The sequence below is a fragment of the Anomaloglossus baeobatrachus genome, chromosome 12 (assembly GCF_048569485.1).
Source record: "Anomaloglossus baeobatrachus isolate aAnoBae1 chromosome 12, aAnoBae1.hap1, whole genome shotgun sequence".
In the NCBI taxonomy this organism is placed as follows: Eukaryota; Metazoa; Chordata; class Amphibia; order Anura; family Aromobatidae; genus Anomaloglossus; species Anomaloglossus baeobatrachus.
In genome coordinates this window covers 30,365,067-30,379,404 of record NC_134364.1, presented here as the reverse complement: position 1 = coordinate 30,379,404, position 14,338 = coordinate 30,365,067, and the positions used below count along the sequence as shown (strand labels likewise).

Sequence of the window (14,338 nt, the reverse complement as noted above, 5' to 3'; positions counted from 1 at the left end):
AGGTATAGTATGCACAGCATTTACACACTAGGTGCATGTATTGCACACTACACACATTTTAGATGCATATCTTACACATACAGGTCATGTATTGGATGCATCTAGTACACACACAACTGCTCACATATTAGATGCATACAGTACCCAGGACTCACATATTAGATGCATACAGTACCCAGGACTCACATATTAGATGCATACAGTACACAGGACTCACATATTAGATGCATACAGTACCCAGGACTCACATATTAGATGCATACAGTACCCAGGACTCACATATTAGATGCATAAAGCACACACACTACCCTGTTGACATTATACAGCATATGTATCACTCATATATTAGCTGTATACAGCACACACTACGCTGAGATATTAGATGCTTAACACTAGAGCTACTGACTTTTTTTTTACTACTTGAATACATAGTGCGAAGTAGTCAAAATGACTACCTCAGTAGTTCTAGTGTTAAAGGACGCACACCACTCACATATTAGTCGGATACAGCACACACATCACTCACGTACTAGTCGGATACAGCACACACATCATTCACGTACTAGTCGGATACAGCACATACACAGCACTCACATATTAGTCGGATACAGCACACACACCACTTACATATTAGTCAGATACAGCAGAGACACCACTTACATATTAGTGGGATACAGCACAGACAACACTTACATATTAGTGGGATACAGCACACACCCCTCACATATTAGTCGGATACAGCACACACAACACTCACATATTGGTCGTATAGAGCACACACACCGCTCACATGTTAGTCGGATACAGCACACACATCGCTCACATATTACTCAGATAGAGCACACACACTGCTCACATATTAGTCGGATAGAGCACATACACCGCTCACATATTAGTCGGATAAAGCACATACACCGCTCACATATTAGTCGGATAAAGCACACACACCGCTCACATATTAGTCGGATACAGCACACACACCGCTCACATATTAGTCGGATATAGCACACACACCGCTCACATATTAGTCGGATACAGCACACACAGCTCACATATTAGTCAGATAAAGCACACACACCGCTCACATATTGGTCGTATAGAGCACACACACTGCTCACATAATAAGCCCGCTTTACCCCGGTTCGGTACCGGCGGGCCACTACCCTGTCCCGGCTACCTACAGTTCCACCAGGACTATCTTCCCGGCTCCTGCAGACGGCCATCTCCATCTGCCTCCTGGTCACAGTGCCCGGGCTCCTACCCAGGGCACAGACAGATTCTCCTCTCAACTCCAAAACTCATCTGCTCCACTTCACTCCTCAAACTGATCTGAACTTGAACTTCCTGTCTCTGGGCATGTGAACTCCTGGGGGGCGTGGCCAACCGCCAGGCTCCGCCCCCATGGTGTGGACATCAAACCCAGAGGGAGGTAACCAGGGTTTATTTGGGTGGCTGCTGACACCTTATTTGGGGACAGTGTAGTGCATGGGGCTATCTGTGACTACCTGGCTAGTCCAGGGCATCACACACACACCGCTCACATATTAGTCGGATACAGCACACACACCGCTCACATATTAGTTGGATACAGCACACACACCACTCATATATTAGGCGAATACAGCACACACACCACTCATATATTAGTCGGATACAGCATACACACTGCTAACATATTAGTCGGATACAGCACACACACCGCTCACATATTCGTTGGATACAGCACACATACCACTCATATATTAGTTGGATACAGCACACATACCACTCATATATTAGTCGGATACAGCACACACACCGCTCACATATTAGTCGGATACAGCACACACACCGCTCACATATTCGTTGGATACAGCACACATACCACTCATATATTAGTCGAATACTGCACACACACCGCTCACATATTAGTCGGATACAGCACACACACCGCTCACATATTAGTCGGATACAGCACACACACCACTCGCATATTTGATTTATACAATACACACACCGCTAACATATTAGACACAAACAGTAAACACACCACTCATGTTTTAGAAGCATATAATACACATATACCACTTAAAAATCAGACACAAAAAAGACATATACGCAACTTACATAACAGCACACATCATATTTTGCAAGATAGGTGAACATGTCATAAACATCACTATATCGTAATGTAATACCTGCAGAGATCTTCACATCTGGGGCCAAAAGTCCACGTGAGCCTAAAGCCGGCGTCACACGGTACGATATATCGGGCGATATGTCGTCGGGGTCACGGATTCCGAGACGCACATCCGTCATCGTTAGAGATATCGTACCGTGTGACACCTCCGAACGACTGTGAACGAGCAAGAATACTCACCTTATCGTTGCTCGTTGACACGTCGTTCATTTTCAAAATGGCGGTCTTCCTTCTGTGCTCCGGTTGTTCATTGTTCCCGAGGCAGCACACGTCGCTCCGTGTGACACCCCGGGAACGACGAACACAGCTTACCTGCGTCCCGCCGGCAATGCGGAAGGAAGGAGGTGGGCGGGATGTTACGTCCCGCTCATCTCCGCCCCTCCGCTTCTATTGGGCGGCCGCTGAGTGACGTCGCTGTGACGCCGAACGTCCCTCCCCTTCAGGAAGAGGATGTTCGCCGCACACAGCGAGGTCATTTGGAAGGTAAGTACGTGTGACAGGGGTTAACGACTTTGTGCGACACGGGCAACAAATTGCCCGTGTCGCACAAACGATGGGGGCGGGTACGATCACTCGTGCGATCGCACGATAGATCATCCCGCGTGACGCTGGCTTAAGTCCAAGCCCAGTTGCCATCAAAGCTCCATATGTTGTGTGCTGCTAAGCTTCCCTTGCAATCTAACTATACACATGACCTTTTCAATTGATTTTTGCCCAGACCTATGACTGCGGTATTGTCCTTACTGCAGCAGGTCGATAAGAATGGCCTAGCTGTAATGACATAATGACTAGGTGTATGTCCTAAATGTCATGTTGTGTTCCTTGGAAGTGGTGGCCAATAGTGAGCAAAATTGTTAAAGAAAAACTGGTGGGTGAACAAATAACTGGGTTATGGGCTTCAAAGACTTATTTTCTTTGCGTTTTCAGCTGAAATAGATGAAATGCTGCAATGTTCTGTATTCTATATGTTCTGGGATACATAACATAGCTGAATTTTCTGTCATTCATGCCGAACATATTATATGAACAGTCCTCCAAGCAAACGCCTCTTGTCATGATTAATGCAGAGCTCTTCTGTCCCTGAGCCGGTGCATGTATCCTGCCTCTGGTGTTTAGAGTCCTTGGGAGGATCCTGTTTGTTCTGGCCTTATTCTAGGGGTTGCGCCACGATATCTTGTTGCTGCTACCTCCAGGACACCGCCAGTAATATTTCCAGCTCTACTGCGTGCCCTGTTCCTGAGAGAAGTTTGTCGCGGACGGAGGAGGGGACGCCGCGCTCACCCACTGCTCGGGTCCGGCTGCTGCGGCTGCCGTTGCTCGGTGGCTCGAGCGGTAGGCCGGATCCCGGGGACTCGAGCGACGCTCCTCGCCCGTGAGTGAAAGGGGTGGTTGGATTGGGGGATTTAGTCCGTGACGCCACCCACGGTTGTGGTGAGGTTGTGACACCACCGCTGCTCTGGACGGGGATCCCGGGAGCGGTGACAGGGAGCAGCTAGGATGTTGTTTCTCCCCTCCGTGGGTAGGGGGATCGGTTGTCCCGGGGCCCGGTGAAGGAGTGGGGAGGATGATGGCAGGCGGGCTACAGGGCCTGGTGAGGTGCAGGGTCGCGGGGGCAGCGCTGTGCCGTACGGCACGGTGGTACTCACTCAGCCAGTAATTTACATGGAGTCTCTGGTCAAACAAACGGCTGGATGGACGGGTCCCACAGACGGCTGCGGTAGCTTCTCCCGGTAGGTTGATGGTGACTGCCTTTCCCTGCACCTGTGTTGTGTTTACGGTTCCAATGGCTTCCCACCGGTAACCCGCTCCCCAGCTTGGATGGATGCTGAGGGAGCCCCTTTTGCCCGCAGGCTCTGGCCCTGGGAACTGTAGCCTTGGCGGTGACTGTGTTTCCCTTTACGGTGTGAGCTGTTGCCTTCAATCGGGTCTTGACTGCTGGGAATCCCCGGAGGTTCCCTTCGCTAACGGATTTGACCAGTTTTACGGCGACTCCCAGCCTGGTCGGGGTCCGTAGGCCCTGCCGAATGGTGCTGGCTTCTCTTCACTCACTGATCCGGTACCAGCGGGCCACCGCCCGTCCCCGGTCCTTACGGGTTACTCCAATCAGCCTCTCCTGCAGACGGTCACCACCGTCTGCCAACCTTGCTGTATGTGCCCGGGCCACGCACCCGGACACGGTCAGTCTCCTCTACTGCCACTTCACTCTCCAAAACTAATCTGAAAACTGTCCTTCCTTTTCCCACCTCCAGGACTGTGAACTCCTCGGTGGGCGGGACCAGCCACCTGGCCCACCCCCTGGTGTGGACATCAGCCCCTGGAGGAAGGCAACAAGGATTTGTGTTTGACCTAGATGTGCCTAGCAGGGGTGTGGGGTGTGTTGATGTAGTACCTGTGACGTCCTGGCTTGTCCAGGGCGCCACAAGTTCTCTATTTCTTTTCCTGCCACCTGGTAATGTTCGTACTGACCTCCATCCCTCCTGCCCGACCTGACCTAACCTCCTTTTCCATGGACTGTCCTGACCTCCGACCCTCCTGCCCGTCCTGACCTCCGTCCCAGCTTCCCGACCTTACCTCCTTCCTCCCTGTCCTCCAGACTCTATTCCTGTTCCATGTCATCCACTCCTTCCTCTGTGCTACCTTGCTCTCCTGGTATCCGACCTCAGTTCTGCTCTTTGACTTTGGCTTGCTTTCTCCTCGATACACACGTGACATCCCGGCATAGACCCTGACAGATCGACTATCCCTGCTCTTGTTAGCGGGCTCTTGTGGGCTTCTGTCTTACTGCACTCAGGAGTTCTCTTTCTAGCTAAGTCCCAGCGCCCTCATGCGGTAGCTTAACACCTCTGTTTTATGGAGTTTACATTTACTTACATGTATCCGTAGGATTTCTCATATTTTGAATATAGAAGTGCACCAATAAAGTGCAACACGCCAGTAATGGAATGGTAAGAAAGAACCTAAATGATGTGCACTTCATCCTTGGAGGACACCTGTAAACAACACAAACCAACTTTAAGTCACAAAATGTGTAAAGACTAGTCTTCTGTTCACTCTATGAATTTTCCCTTTCTGTCGGGTTCAGGAATTGTTGGGTTTACATCACTATTTTTGCAGACAAATAGAAAATTCAAGGATTAAAAAAAAACAAAAAACAAAAAAACAAAGGATCTATCATAGCTTTCGTGTCTTCATTAAGAACAGAACTTAAATATGTTGAAAATACCTCTGAAATCTCATATATGAGCGTCACATCTAGCAGATCTGGCATACTGTTCTTTCCTCTCCTCACTACAGTGTTGAATCTTTACTAAAACTAGAAAACATTTATGTGTATTCACGGTAGTATGCAAAAGTTTTGGTCAGGTGTGGAAGCAATGCTGCAAAGTAAGAATGCTTTCAAAAATAGACGTGTTAACAGTGTATTCTTATTAATAACAAAATGCAAAGTTGTGGCACAACTGAGGCTCTGGTCGCCACAGGGTGCTGCACCCCAATCAGGCTGCAGTATCTATCTCAGGTAATGAGGGTTTTAATCACCGGTGTTCCACATTCACACAATACACACAGCCTAGGAACCTTCCCACAGAGTGGGTTGGTTTAGGGTAGGTAGGGGGTTGGCCATACAAACATGGACTTCCCGGTCACTGAAGCCAGACACCTGGGGGGCAGGTTCCACCTGGAGTATAAATAGGCACTACACACGCACATCATGGCCAGTGAGACCCGTCAGGACCATAGTTCTGGCAACACATCTCTGGAGAACTTGGACTTTGCTGGCCCCGGTGGCCAGGGTACCTAACTGTGGAGGGGGATACCCTAGAAATAGGACACTCTCTCTCCTTCTTTTTTCACAATGTCGGTGGTGACCCCTTACCGGATCTGGGATTGACCTGGGCCCATCACGGCAGTGACCAGTGTGACCCGCTCTGGCAGCTGAAGTCGTGAGTAAACTACACCCTGAACCCGTAGAGACTGTGTGGCTAGTCGTTACCGGAACTACCGCCCATGACTTAGGCGCCAACGGCCATTTCTACCCTCATCATCCACCTGGGGCCTGCTCCGCCTGTGGGGAGCGACACCATCCCGGCTGCCTTAACACCTGCGCCAGAGAGGAACCCGGCAGCGACAGCTATTCCCTGGCCGCATACCACAGGTGGCGTCACTACAAACTCTTTTCCAAATACCCCGCTTCCCTTCCCAAACCATTTAATTTTACGCCTCGGGGCAATGGACCTGGGAAAGGCCACCCTGTGACAGCGCCTAACCTGACTCGAACCGGACCAGCAACGAGTAGGTTAACCACCTGCCCCGTGGGGCGCTACAAAGGGAGTGAACAAAATCAAATATATATCAAATGAATATTTAGTGTAACTAAAACATCAATTCTTCTAAGTACACTTCTTATTCTAACTCACGGGTATGTGGAACATACTAGTGCCTGAACAGACCGCTCTTTTTGGGCCCTTCATATGACCTGTACTCATGTTCATACCGGCTCCTCAGACAGCTTAAAGGGAACCTTTCAGCAGAATTTTCGCAATTAAACTAAAAGATTCCCCTTCTGCAGCTCCTGGGCTGCTTTCTAGAAAGGTTCCTCTTGATACTGGCCCCTCTTTCAGACCTAAATAAATACTTTATAAATTCTTACCTTTTTGTATGCAAATGTGTTTTTATGGTCACGGGGGCTATTTTTCGTCCGTTATTCCCCCTCCTGCCGCTGTACGCCGTCCTCCAATGCTCATTTACATACACGAGGACGCCCTCCTCATGTAACTCTGTCCTCCCGAGGTCTCGCGCATGCCCAGGGGCCCTCTCGCAGGACTGAGCACTGTGCAGTGGGAACGCTGGTGAGGTGATTGCGCAGGCATGAGATTATGGGTGGCACTGTGATTGTCATCAGCAGCGTCATCCAAGTACTCGCCCATAATATCGTGCCCGCGCTTTTCCCTCTGCCTCCACTGTTATTCGCAAGCGCTGGCCATATGAACCATGTTACCTATTACCGCGGGCACGAGATTATGGGCGGGTACTTGGATGACGCTGCTGATGACAATCACAGCGCCGCCCATAATCTTGCGCCTGCGGTAATAAGTAACATGGTGTTTATGGCCTGTACTTGCGCATAACAGTGGAGGCAGAGGGAAAAGCGTGGGCGTGAGATTATGGGCGGGTACTTGGATGACGCTGCTGATGACAATCACAGCGCCGCCCATAATCTCGCACCTGCGCAATCACCTCACCAGCGTTCACACTGCACAGTGCTCAGTCCCGCGAGAGTGCCACTGGGCATGCGTGAAACCTCGAGAGGACACAGTTACATGAGGAGGGCGTCCTCGTGTATGTAAATGAGCAATGGGGGATGGCGTACAGCAGCAGGAGGGGGAATAACGGACGAAAAACAGCCCACCCCTGTGACCATAAAAACACATTTGCATACAAAAAGGTAAGAATTTATAAAGTATTTATTTAGGTCACAGTAGCAACAGGAACCTTTCTAGAAAGCAGCCCAGGAGCTCCAGAAGGGGAATCTTTTAGTTTAATTGCGAAAATTCTGCTGACAGGTTCCCTTTAACTCAGCCACAATCTCATGTAAGAAGACTCCAGGAAAAGAGGGATGCTTTAACTGAAATTCTTGTATTGAATGATAAAAGTAGCAGGTAAAAAAGAATAATTCTCTCCAGAGAGCATTTGCATGTAACATAAAGATGGAGGAACATACAGAAAATGGAGGAGAGGGGGAAAACTGACATCACAGGGCTACAGGGAGTGAGCAGGAAGAAATACAAGGGAAAGGCAAACCTTCTACAAAGGAATAAGAACACCATACACAGTAAGGCAAAACAATGAATAATTCCCAAGTCGTGGGACATGACACTGGTCACTTGCACAGTTTTTGAAGGAACATGGCATGGAAGTTGTGCCAAACATCATGGAGAACTGACTACAGATCTTCTGTGTATGTAGGCTTGAGCAAATGCTTCTGTCTCTCCATGTAATCCCACACAAATTTGTTGATACTGAGATCAGGGCGCTGTGGGGGTCGGATCATCACTTCCAGGACTCCTTGTGCTTCTTTACACTGAATATAATTTTTAATGACATTGGCTGTATGTTTGGGGTCGTTGTTCTCATGCAGAATAAATTTGGAGTCAGTCAGATGCCTCCATGATGCTGATGGATATGTAGCGCCCCTGAAGCCTTCAGAGAGCTACAATGTTCTGTATGCTCACCAGAATGCAGGGCCTACCCCTTAGGGACCAGAAGACCAGTGGCGGGCACACACAAACACTTCACAAAATCCCAGTTTTTCCCCAACAAACCTCCATAGAATGGTATAAAGATAGGGTCGGACCAATGGATGGCCACCTAGAGGTGGCGCCCGTCCAGTCCACTAGTGGACCAGGTAGGGGAGGTGGACAGTGGACAGTAGTGAGTCGGAGTGAGACAGTGAAGGTGGACTTGGAGTGAATAGTAACCTGGTGCCCACAGGGTTCACGCTACCGTCATACGGACTGCAGTGGAAAACCACTTGATGGGGACCCCCCAGTTGCTCTACGCCACGGGGACCCACCATCCAGAGACAGGTGCGGGGGAAGAAAGTACCAGATTACCACACTGGCACTATGACAAAGGGGACCTGGAGGTGAAACCAGCCTGCCTCGGGTGACCAGTTACCACCAGAAAGTGAATAAAGAACCAGTTGTACTAAACCCCTTGTGTGGACTACCTTCTTCCGACACCCGTCACTTCACCTACCCTCTGGGGCCCTGCTTGTGGAGGGTCTAACATCCAGGCTGCCATTAACACCAGCTCCAGTAGTGGACATTGTGCAGCGGCGGCTTTACCTACATAGCCGCAACACCGCAAGTGGCGTCACGTGTGAACACTATTCTAATCCTCTGTAAATATTCCCCTTTTCAAAAAGGACCCTGGGCACGAAACCGGGCAACGGCCACCAAAGTGACATTTCCCAGATATACACTGCCCGGGAGCGAGTAACCCCATAACCTTGGGCGAAACAGATACGTATCTGCCTCTATAGTTCAACATTGAGAACAACATACTGTAAATCATGACCAAATCCAAAACTCCATTAGCTAGATTGCAGCCTCAAACTTGCAAAGACCCTCCGCCATTCTTCACTGTTGCCTGCTGATGTGATGGCCTGGCCTATCAGGTCGTCACAGGGTATTGTACAAGCTACCCATCTGCATGATATCCAATCCTTCTTGGTTACGGGTCCTTGGCCTGTGGTGTTGCTAAGAACAAGCTAATTAAAATCCTAGGAACACTCTGCACCACACCCACCAGACACACCAGTGGACAGCCTGAAGGGAATAGGGCTAGCCACTTGGGGGGTTGGTAGGAGGAGTGTCAGGAGACAGTCAGTTAAGCAGTGACTCTCAAGAGGAGAGGTCATAAGTCAGTTGTGCAGTGACTCTTGAGAAGAGAGGTCAGGGAGCTTGGCTCCTCAGTTACTAGGTGGCAGACGTTGGTCTGGGCCTGGTAGGAGCTGGAACCCCAGTCGCAGGGGATTGTGACAAGGGGCACGGAACTGCCGAGGAGGGCAGCCGGCGGCCTTGTGCCATCTCCGGGCAGGGGCCAGGGCACGACAGGATACGTGGACTCTAGGCCGGGAAGTAGCTTCAAGCATCCTGGTAATTTACCCGACGAGGACGGAGTCTTCAGGAATCGTCCTCCACCTGCCCCAAAATCGGGGTACTAGCGCAACGAGGGGGATAGGACTTTCCCAATACACAGTCCAGAAAATTCCAAGCGTGAACCCTGAGAGCAAACTCCCTCATATAGCCATACGGGTGAGCAGGAGCCGAATAGTTTCAAACTACAGGGGCCAAACAGTAAAGAAGGTGCCAAGGGAGAGGTCACAGGCTAACAAGCAACACCAACGGGCACGGGATCTAGGCATGCTCCCTCTCTGCTGCAGCAGTGCTCAGAAATTTGGTTTACAAGGTGTCGGTGCCAGCGTTATTGGACTGAGTGAGTACGCAGTGACCCTTTCCTCCCCAACGGTATCCCCTCACTACCATCACCGAGACCCGGGGCATTCCCACCTACCCACAACGCCGCCCCTGGGCGCCCGTGGTCCCGCGCATGCGCTGTGCTACTGTAGCGGTGCCGTGCACTGCGTACACGTGTGACCGCTGGTGACGCTTTGCGCGGGCACCAACTGCTCCGTCCGCTCCTCCCATCTATTTCCTGCTGCTGAGCAGGATGGGAAGGAGGTGACGTCCGGTCATCTGGCCAGCGAGCAGAATGCTGGAGGAATAGGCGAAAGTGCGGTCACGAGGTTATGGGCGGCACTTGCTGATAACACTCACAGCGCCGCCCATAACCTCGTGCCCGCGCAAAGCGTCACTAGCGGTCACACGTGCACGCAGTGCACGGCACCGCTACAGTAGCACAGCGCATGCGCGGGACCACGGGCGCCCAGGGGCGGCGTCCTGAAGTTTGAAATTCAGCGTTCGGGGGCGGCGTAAATCGGCAGGAGGATAGCAACGTACATCAGGCAGCCCGCCCCCATGGAAGATTTAAGAAATTTGCATACGAAAAGGTACAAGTTTATAAAGTATTTATTTTGGAATAAAAGGGGCCACAAAAACTATAGGAAGCTTCCTAGAATGCAGCCCAGGAGCTGCAGAGGGGGAAACTTTTAGGTTTATAGCTAAATTTCTGATGACAGGTTCACTTTAATAGGGTATGTTTTCCCTGTTCTGGGATGTGTGAAATTATTGCCCTTTATTACATTTGAACAGGCTGCACATCCCAGACAAGGAAATGTCCCTGTACGTCTAGTGCCCAAGTATGTTTGAGTGGGTTCTTTTTTCAAAGTACCTATGTCTGCTGACAAGTTGGTCCCTCAGGTTATGGGGTCTTTTCATACACATTAATGGGGGGGCTTGAAATGAGGTAATGTCAGGATAGGCCTTATGCAGTAGAGGCCAGTGTCTTCTCATGATGGAATGCATTTTGGGTACTATGGGATGATAAAGATGTACAAAAGGTAACCTCTCTGTTTTCATATTAGATTCATTGACTGGATTGGGGGGGATCAATGATGTATTCCAATTCTTTTCTCAGTATGTTGGAAGGATAATTTTGTTCTTTAAAATTATCAGTCATTTCTTGGAGTCGTTGTGGTAAGGTATTTTTATCTGATACAATACGTGAAACCCTTTTGAACTGAGAGCGAGGAAGACTATTCTTGGTGGATTTAGGGTGACAACTATCATATAGTAAGAGGCCATTACAATCAGTGGGTTTGGAGAAGATATCTGATGTTAATTGTCCTGTACTGTCTTTATGTATTGTAGTGTCCAGGAATGTCACCATGGATGAACTGTGTGTTGAAGTAAAAGAAAGTTCTGCTCTGATGGAATTAATGTCAATGAGAAATTTCTTTAAGTCGTTTGTATTTCCATTCCAAATGCAAAAAATATCGTCTATAAAGCGATACCAACACGTCACATTTTGTTGGTATAAGGTGTTAGTGTAAATATGCATTTCTTCAAATTCATTCATATATAGATTTGCGTATGCAGGGGCCACATTGGACCCCATAGCAGTACCACATATCTGCTTATAGAGGTCATCGCCAAATAAGAAATAGTTCTCACTTAAAACTATATCCAATAATGCAAGGCATAAAGAGATGGAATTGGAATCAAGGTCAGAATTGTTTAATGAATTTTTTACAGCCTCTATACCCCTCACATGTGTGATAGAGGTATAGAGGCTGTTGACATCCATGGTTACCAAAGAGCTGTCTGGGGCAATTTTATCTAATTGGTTGATCTTTCCAAGAAAATCACTTGTATCAAGTAGAAAATATTTTGTTTTTTTAGTTAATGGTGTTAAAATTTTTTTAGAAGTATATCGATAAAGGTGAGAGAATAGAGTCCGTTGATGCTATGATCGGTCTTCCTGGTGGGTTATTGAGGGATTTATGGATTTTTGGTAAAACATAAAATACTGGTGTAATGGAATGAATATTGGTGAGAAATGATCTTGTTTTATTATCGATAGCTTTCAATGTCAGATAGTGTGAAAGAGTAGTTTCGATTTTATCTCTTATTGAGAAGCAGGGGTCTCTTGAAATTTTAACATATGTGGTATGGTCAGCTAGTTGTCTTTTAACCTCATTTAAATATTGGGATCGATTCATGACTACAATTGCTCCCCCTTTGTCCGCTGGTTTCACCATAATTTCAGTATTGTTTTTAATGGATAATAGCGCCCACTTTTCTTTGGGCGACAAATTATTATGAGTGGGAAATTTACCTTTTTTATATTCCTGTAATAGTGAATTAATATCACGTGAAATGAGATTAATGTACGTGTCTGTAGCATGATGTGTTTGTGTGGCATGAATGTACTTTTGTTCCGTAAACCAATTTTATCTATAGTGACTGGAGAAGATGGAATAGATGTAGTTGCTGTATTGGGACTTTCAACAAGTCCAAAATGTGTTTTTAGTCTGAGATTCCTGTACAACATATGGAGGTCCCTTTCTAATTGAAAAGAATCCCATTGCGGTGTAGGGCAGAATGATAAACCCTTATTCAACACAGACATTTCTATTGTTGATAGGGTATAGTCAGAAATATTAACTATCATATTTGGAATCTTACTTGAGATCTCGTGATTCTTTCTGATGGTTCGATGTGATGACCTCCTGGTGTACGTTTTTGTCTTTGGTTTTTGCTTAAAAAGGCTGGTTTCCCCGGTGGCCACTGCTGGTATCGCTTCCTGAACTGAAGGAACCTTGTCTGGAGGAACCCTGGTTGTATTACCAAGATCTTAGAGTAGAAGATTCATTCCATTTAAATACTCTATTCAGCGCGTAGTCTTGATTGTCCCTTCTAAATTTTTGGCGCTTTCTCTCTTGTAAGAATTTACGTTGTTCCTCTAAAGTAGTGTCAATCTGGCTTTTGAGGTTGGTGAGTTCACTGTTGGTCAGGGTAGTGGCAAGCTGGGTCTCTATAGCTGTTATTTTGTCCTTTGTATCCTTGATAGCTGTCTGTAAACGATCTATGGTCAGAATAATGATATCTATACAAAACAACTATATAGCCATTTAATTTCAGTAGAGATGGATATTTTGTTGCTTGATTATTTTATGTTATATCTCATTTAGTGCCTTAAAATCTGTTCTAGAAATTTCTTTTGCACTTACCATGACTTAACATATGGGGAAACCATTATCAAAAACGTACATTAATTCCTTTAAAAAATATGTTAACTTGCACATATTGTATATTTATGTATATATTTGTAAATATTTAATTTAGGTCACTCCTCAACCTCATTGAAAGTGCCAGAACACCACTATACAATTTTATACACGAAGAAAACGTGGTATGAATCTTTTTAATTAAAAATAATCTTTATTATAATTGCATTAAAACTAATACAGCAAGTAAGTCCTCAAGGGGTTAACTGAACTGCTGGAATAGGTCAATAACAGTAATTGTGGACAGTTTACAACATGAAATACATAAAAAGGATCACAGTGTTTTAATCATGGCTATCAAGGATGTAATACAGTGGATTATACGTAAACACACACTGAAATTTCCTATTGATACTGTTTAATGGTAATGTACCCAACCTCACACATTGCCAATTGTGATCACTTATCTATGTGTCATATCCATATAGTCGTTGTGGTATGACCAAAGCCTTGCTCATATAGCTAAGGGCAATAAATAGTTATAAACGGCATAACCACAGCCTACAATTTATCCACAGTTATAGTAATGAACACTACTGACCACTTCACAGCAAGTCCAGGCAACCACCAGTCCCTACGCGCGTTTCACCTCTTCATCAGGGAACGTATGGTGGAATGTGTGCAGGTCAGGTATATATAGTGTAATGGATTAGTCTTAATTGGGAGAGGATGGACTTCCTGCAAGTCTGCACAACCAGAATCAAGACTTGCTATAGGAAGAGTCAGGTGTCAATCAATGACGTAGTTGTACTCTGGCATGTACACAGCTGTGAGTAACACCCGTAACTACTAATTAGCATGGACGCCGGTGATCGCATAATGTGCTTTCGCCAATGAGGCATGTCTCCTAGCAACAAAGGACACCATGTCCGATGACGCTAACAAGGGGGCCGAGTCGGCCGCGTCAT

General features: G+C 47.2%; 1 protein-coding gene across 2 annotated transcripts in view; it reads right to left on the bottom strand.

The window, feature by feature from the left end:
- LOC142258071 (carbohydrate sulfotransferase 8-like) overlaps positions 1-14,338 on the bottom strand; it is a 53,153-nt gene that overhangs the window by 21,874 nt on the left and 16,941 nt on the right. The window contains exons 1-2 of one of the 2 annotated variants that reach the window (XM_075330524.1): positions 12,829-12,909; positions 5,051-5,169 (exon numbers count right to left, since the gene is read on the bottom strand). In XM_075330524.1, the coding sequence (XP_075186639.1) occupies positions 5,051-5,156 (106 nt within the window). In that variant the 5' untranslated portion in view covers positions 5,157-5,169; positions 12,829-12,909. Of the gene's footprint in view, positions 1-5,050; positions 5,170-12,828; positions 12,910-14,338 lie in introns of those variants that run through there. The other variant, XM_075330523.1, reaches the window with a different exon arrangement.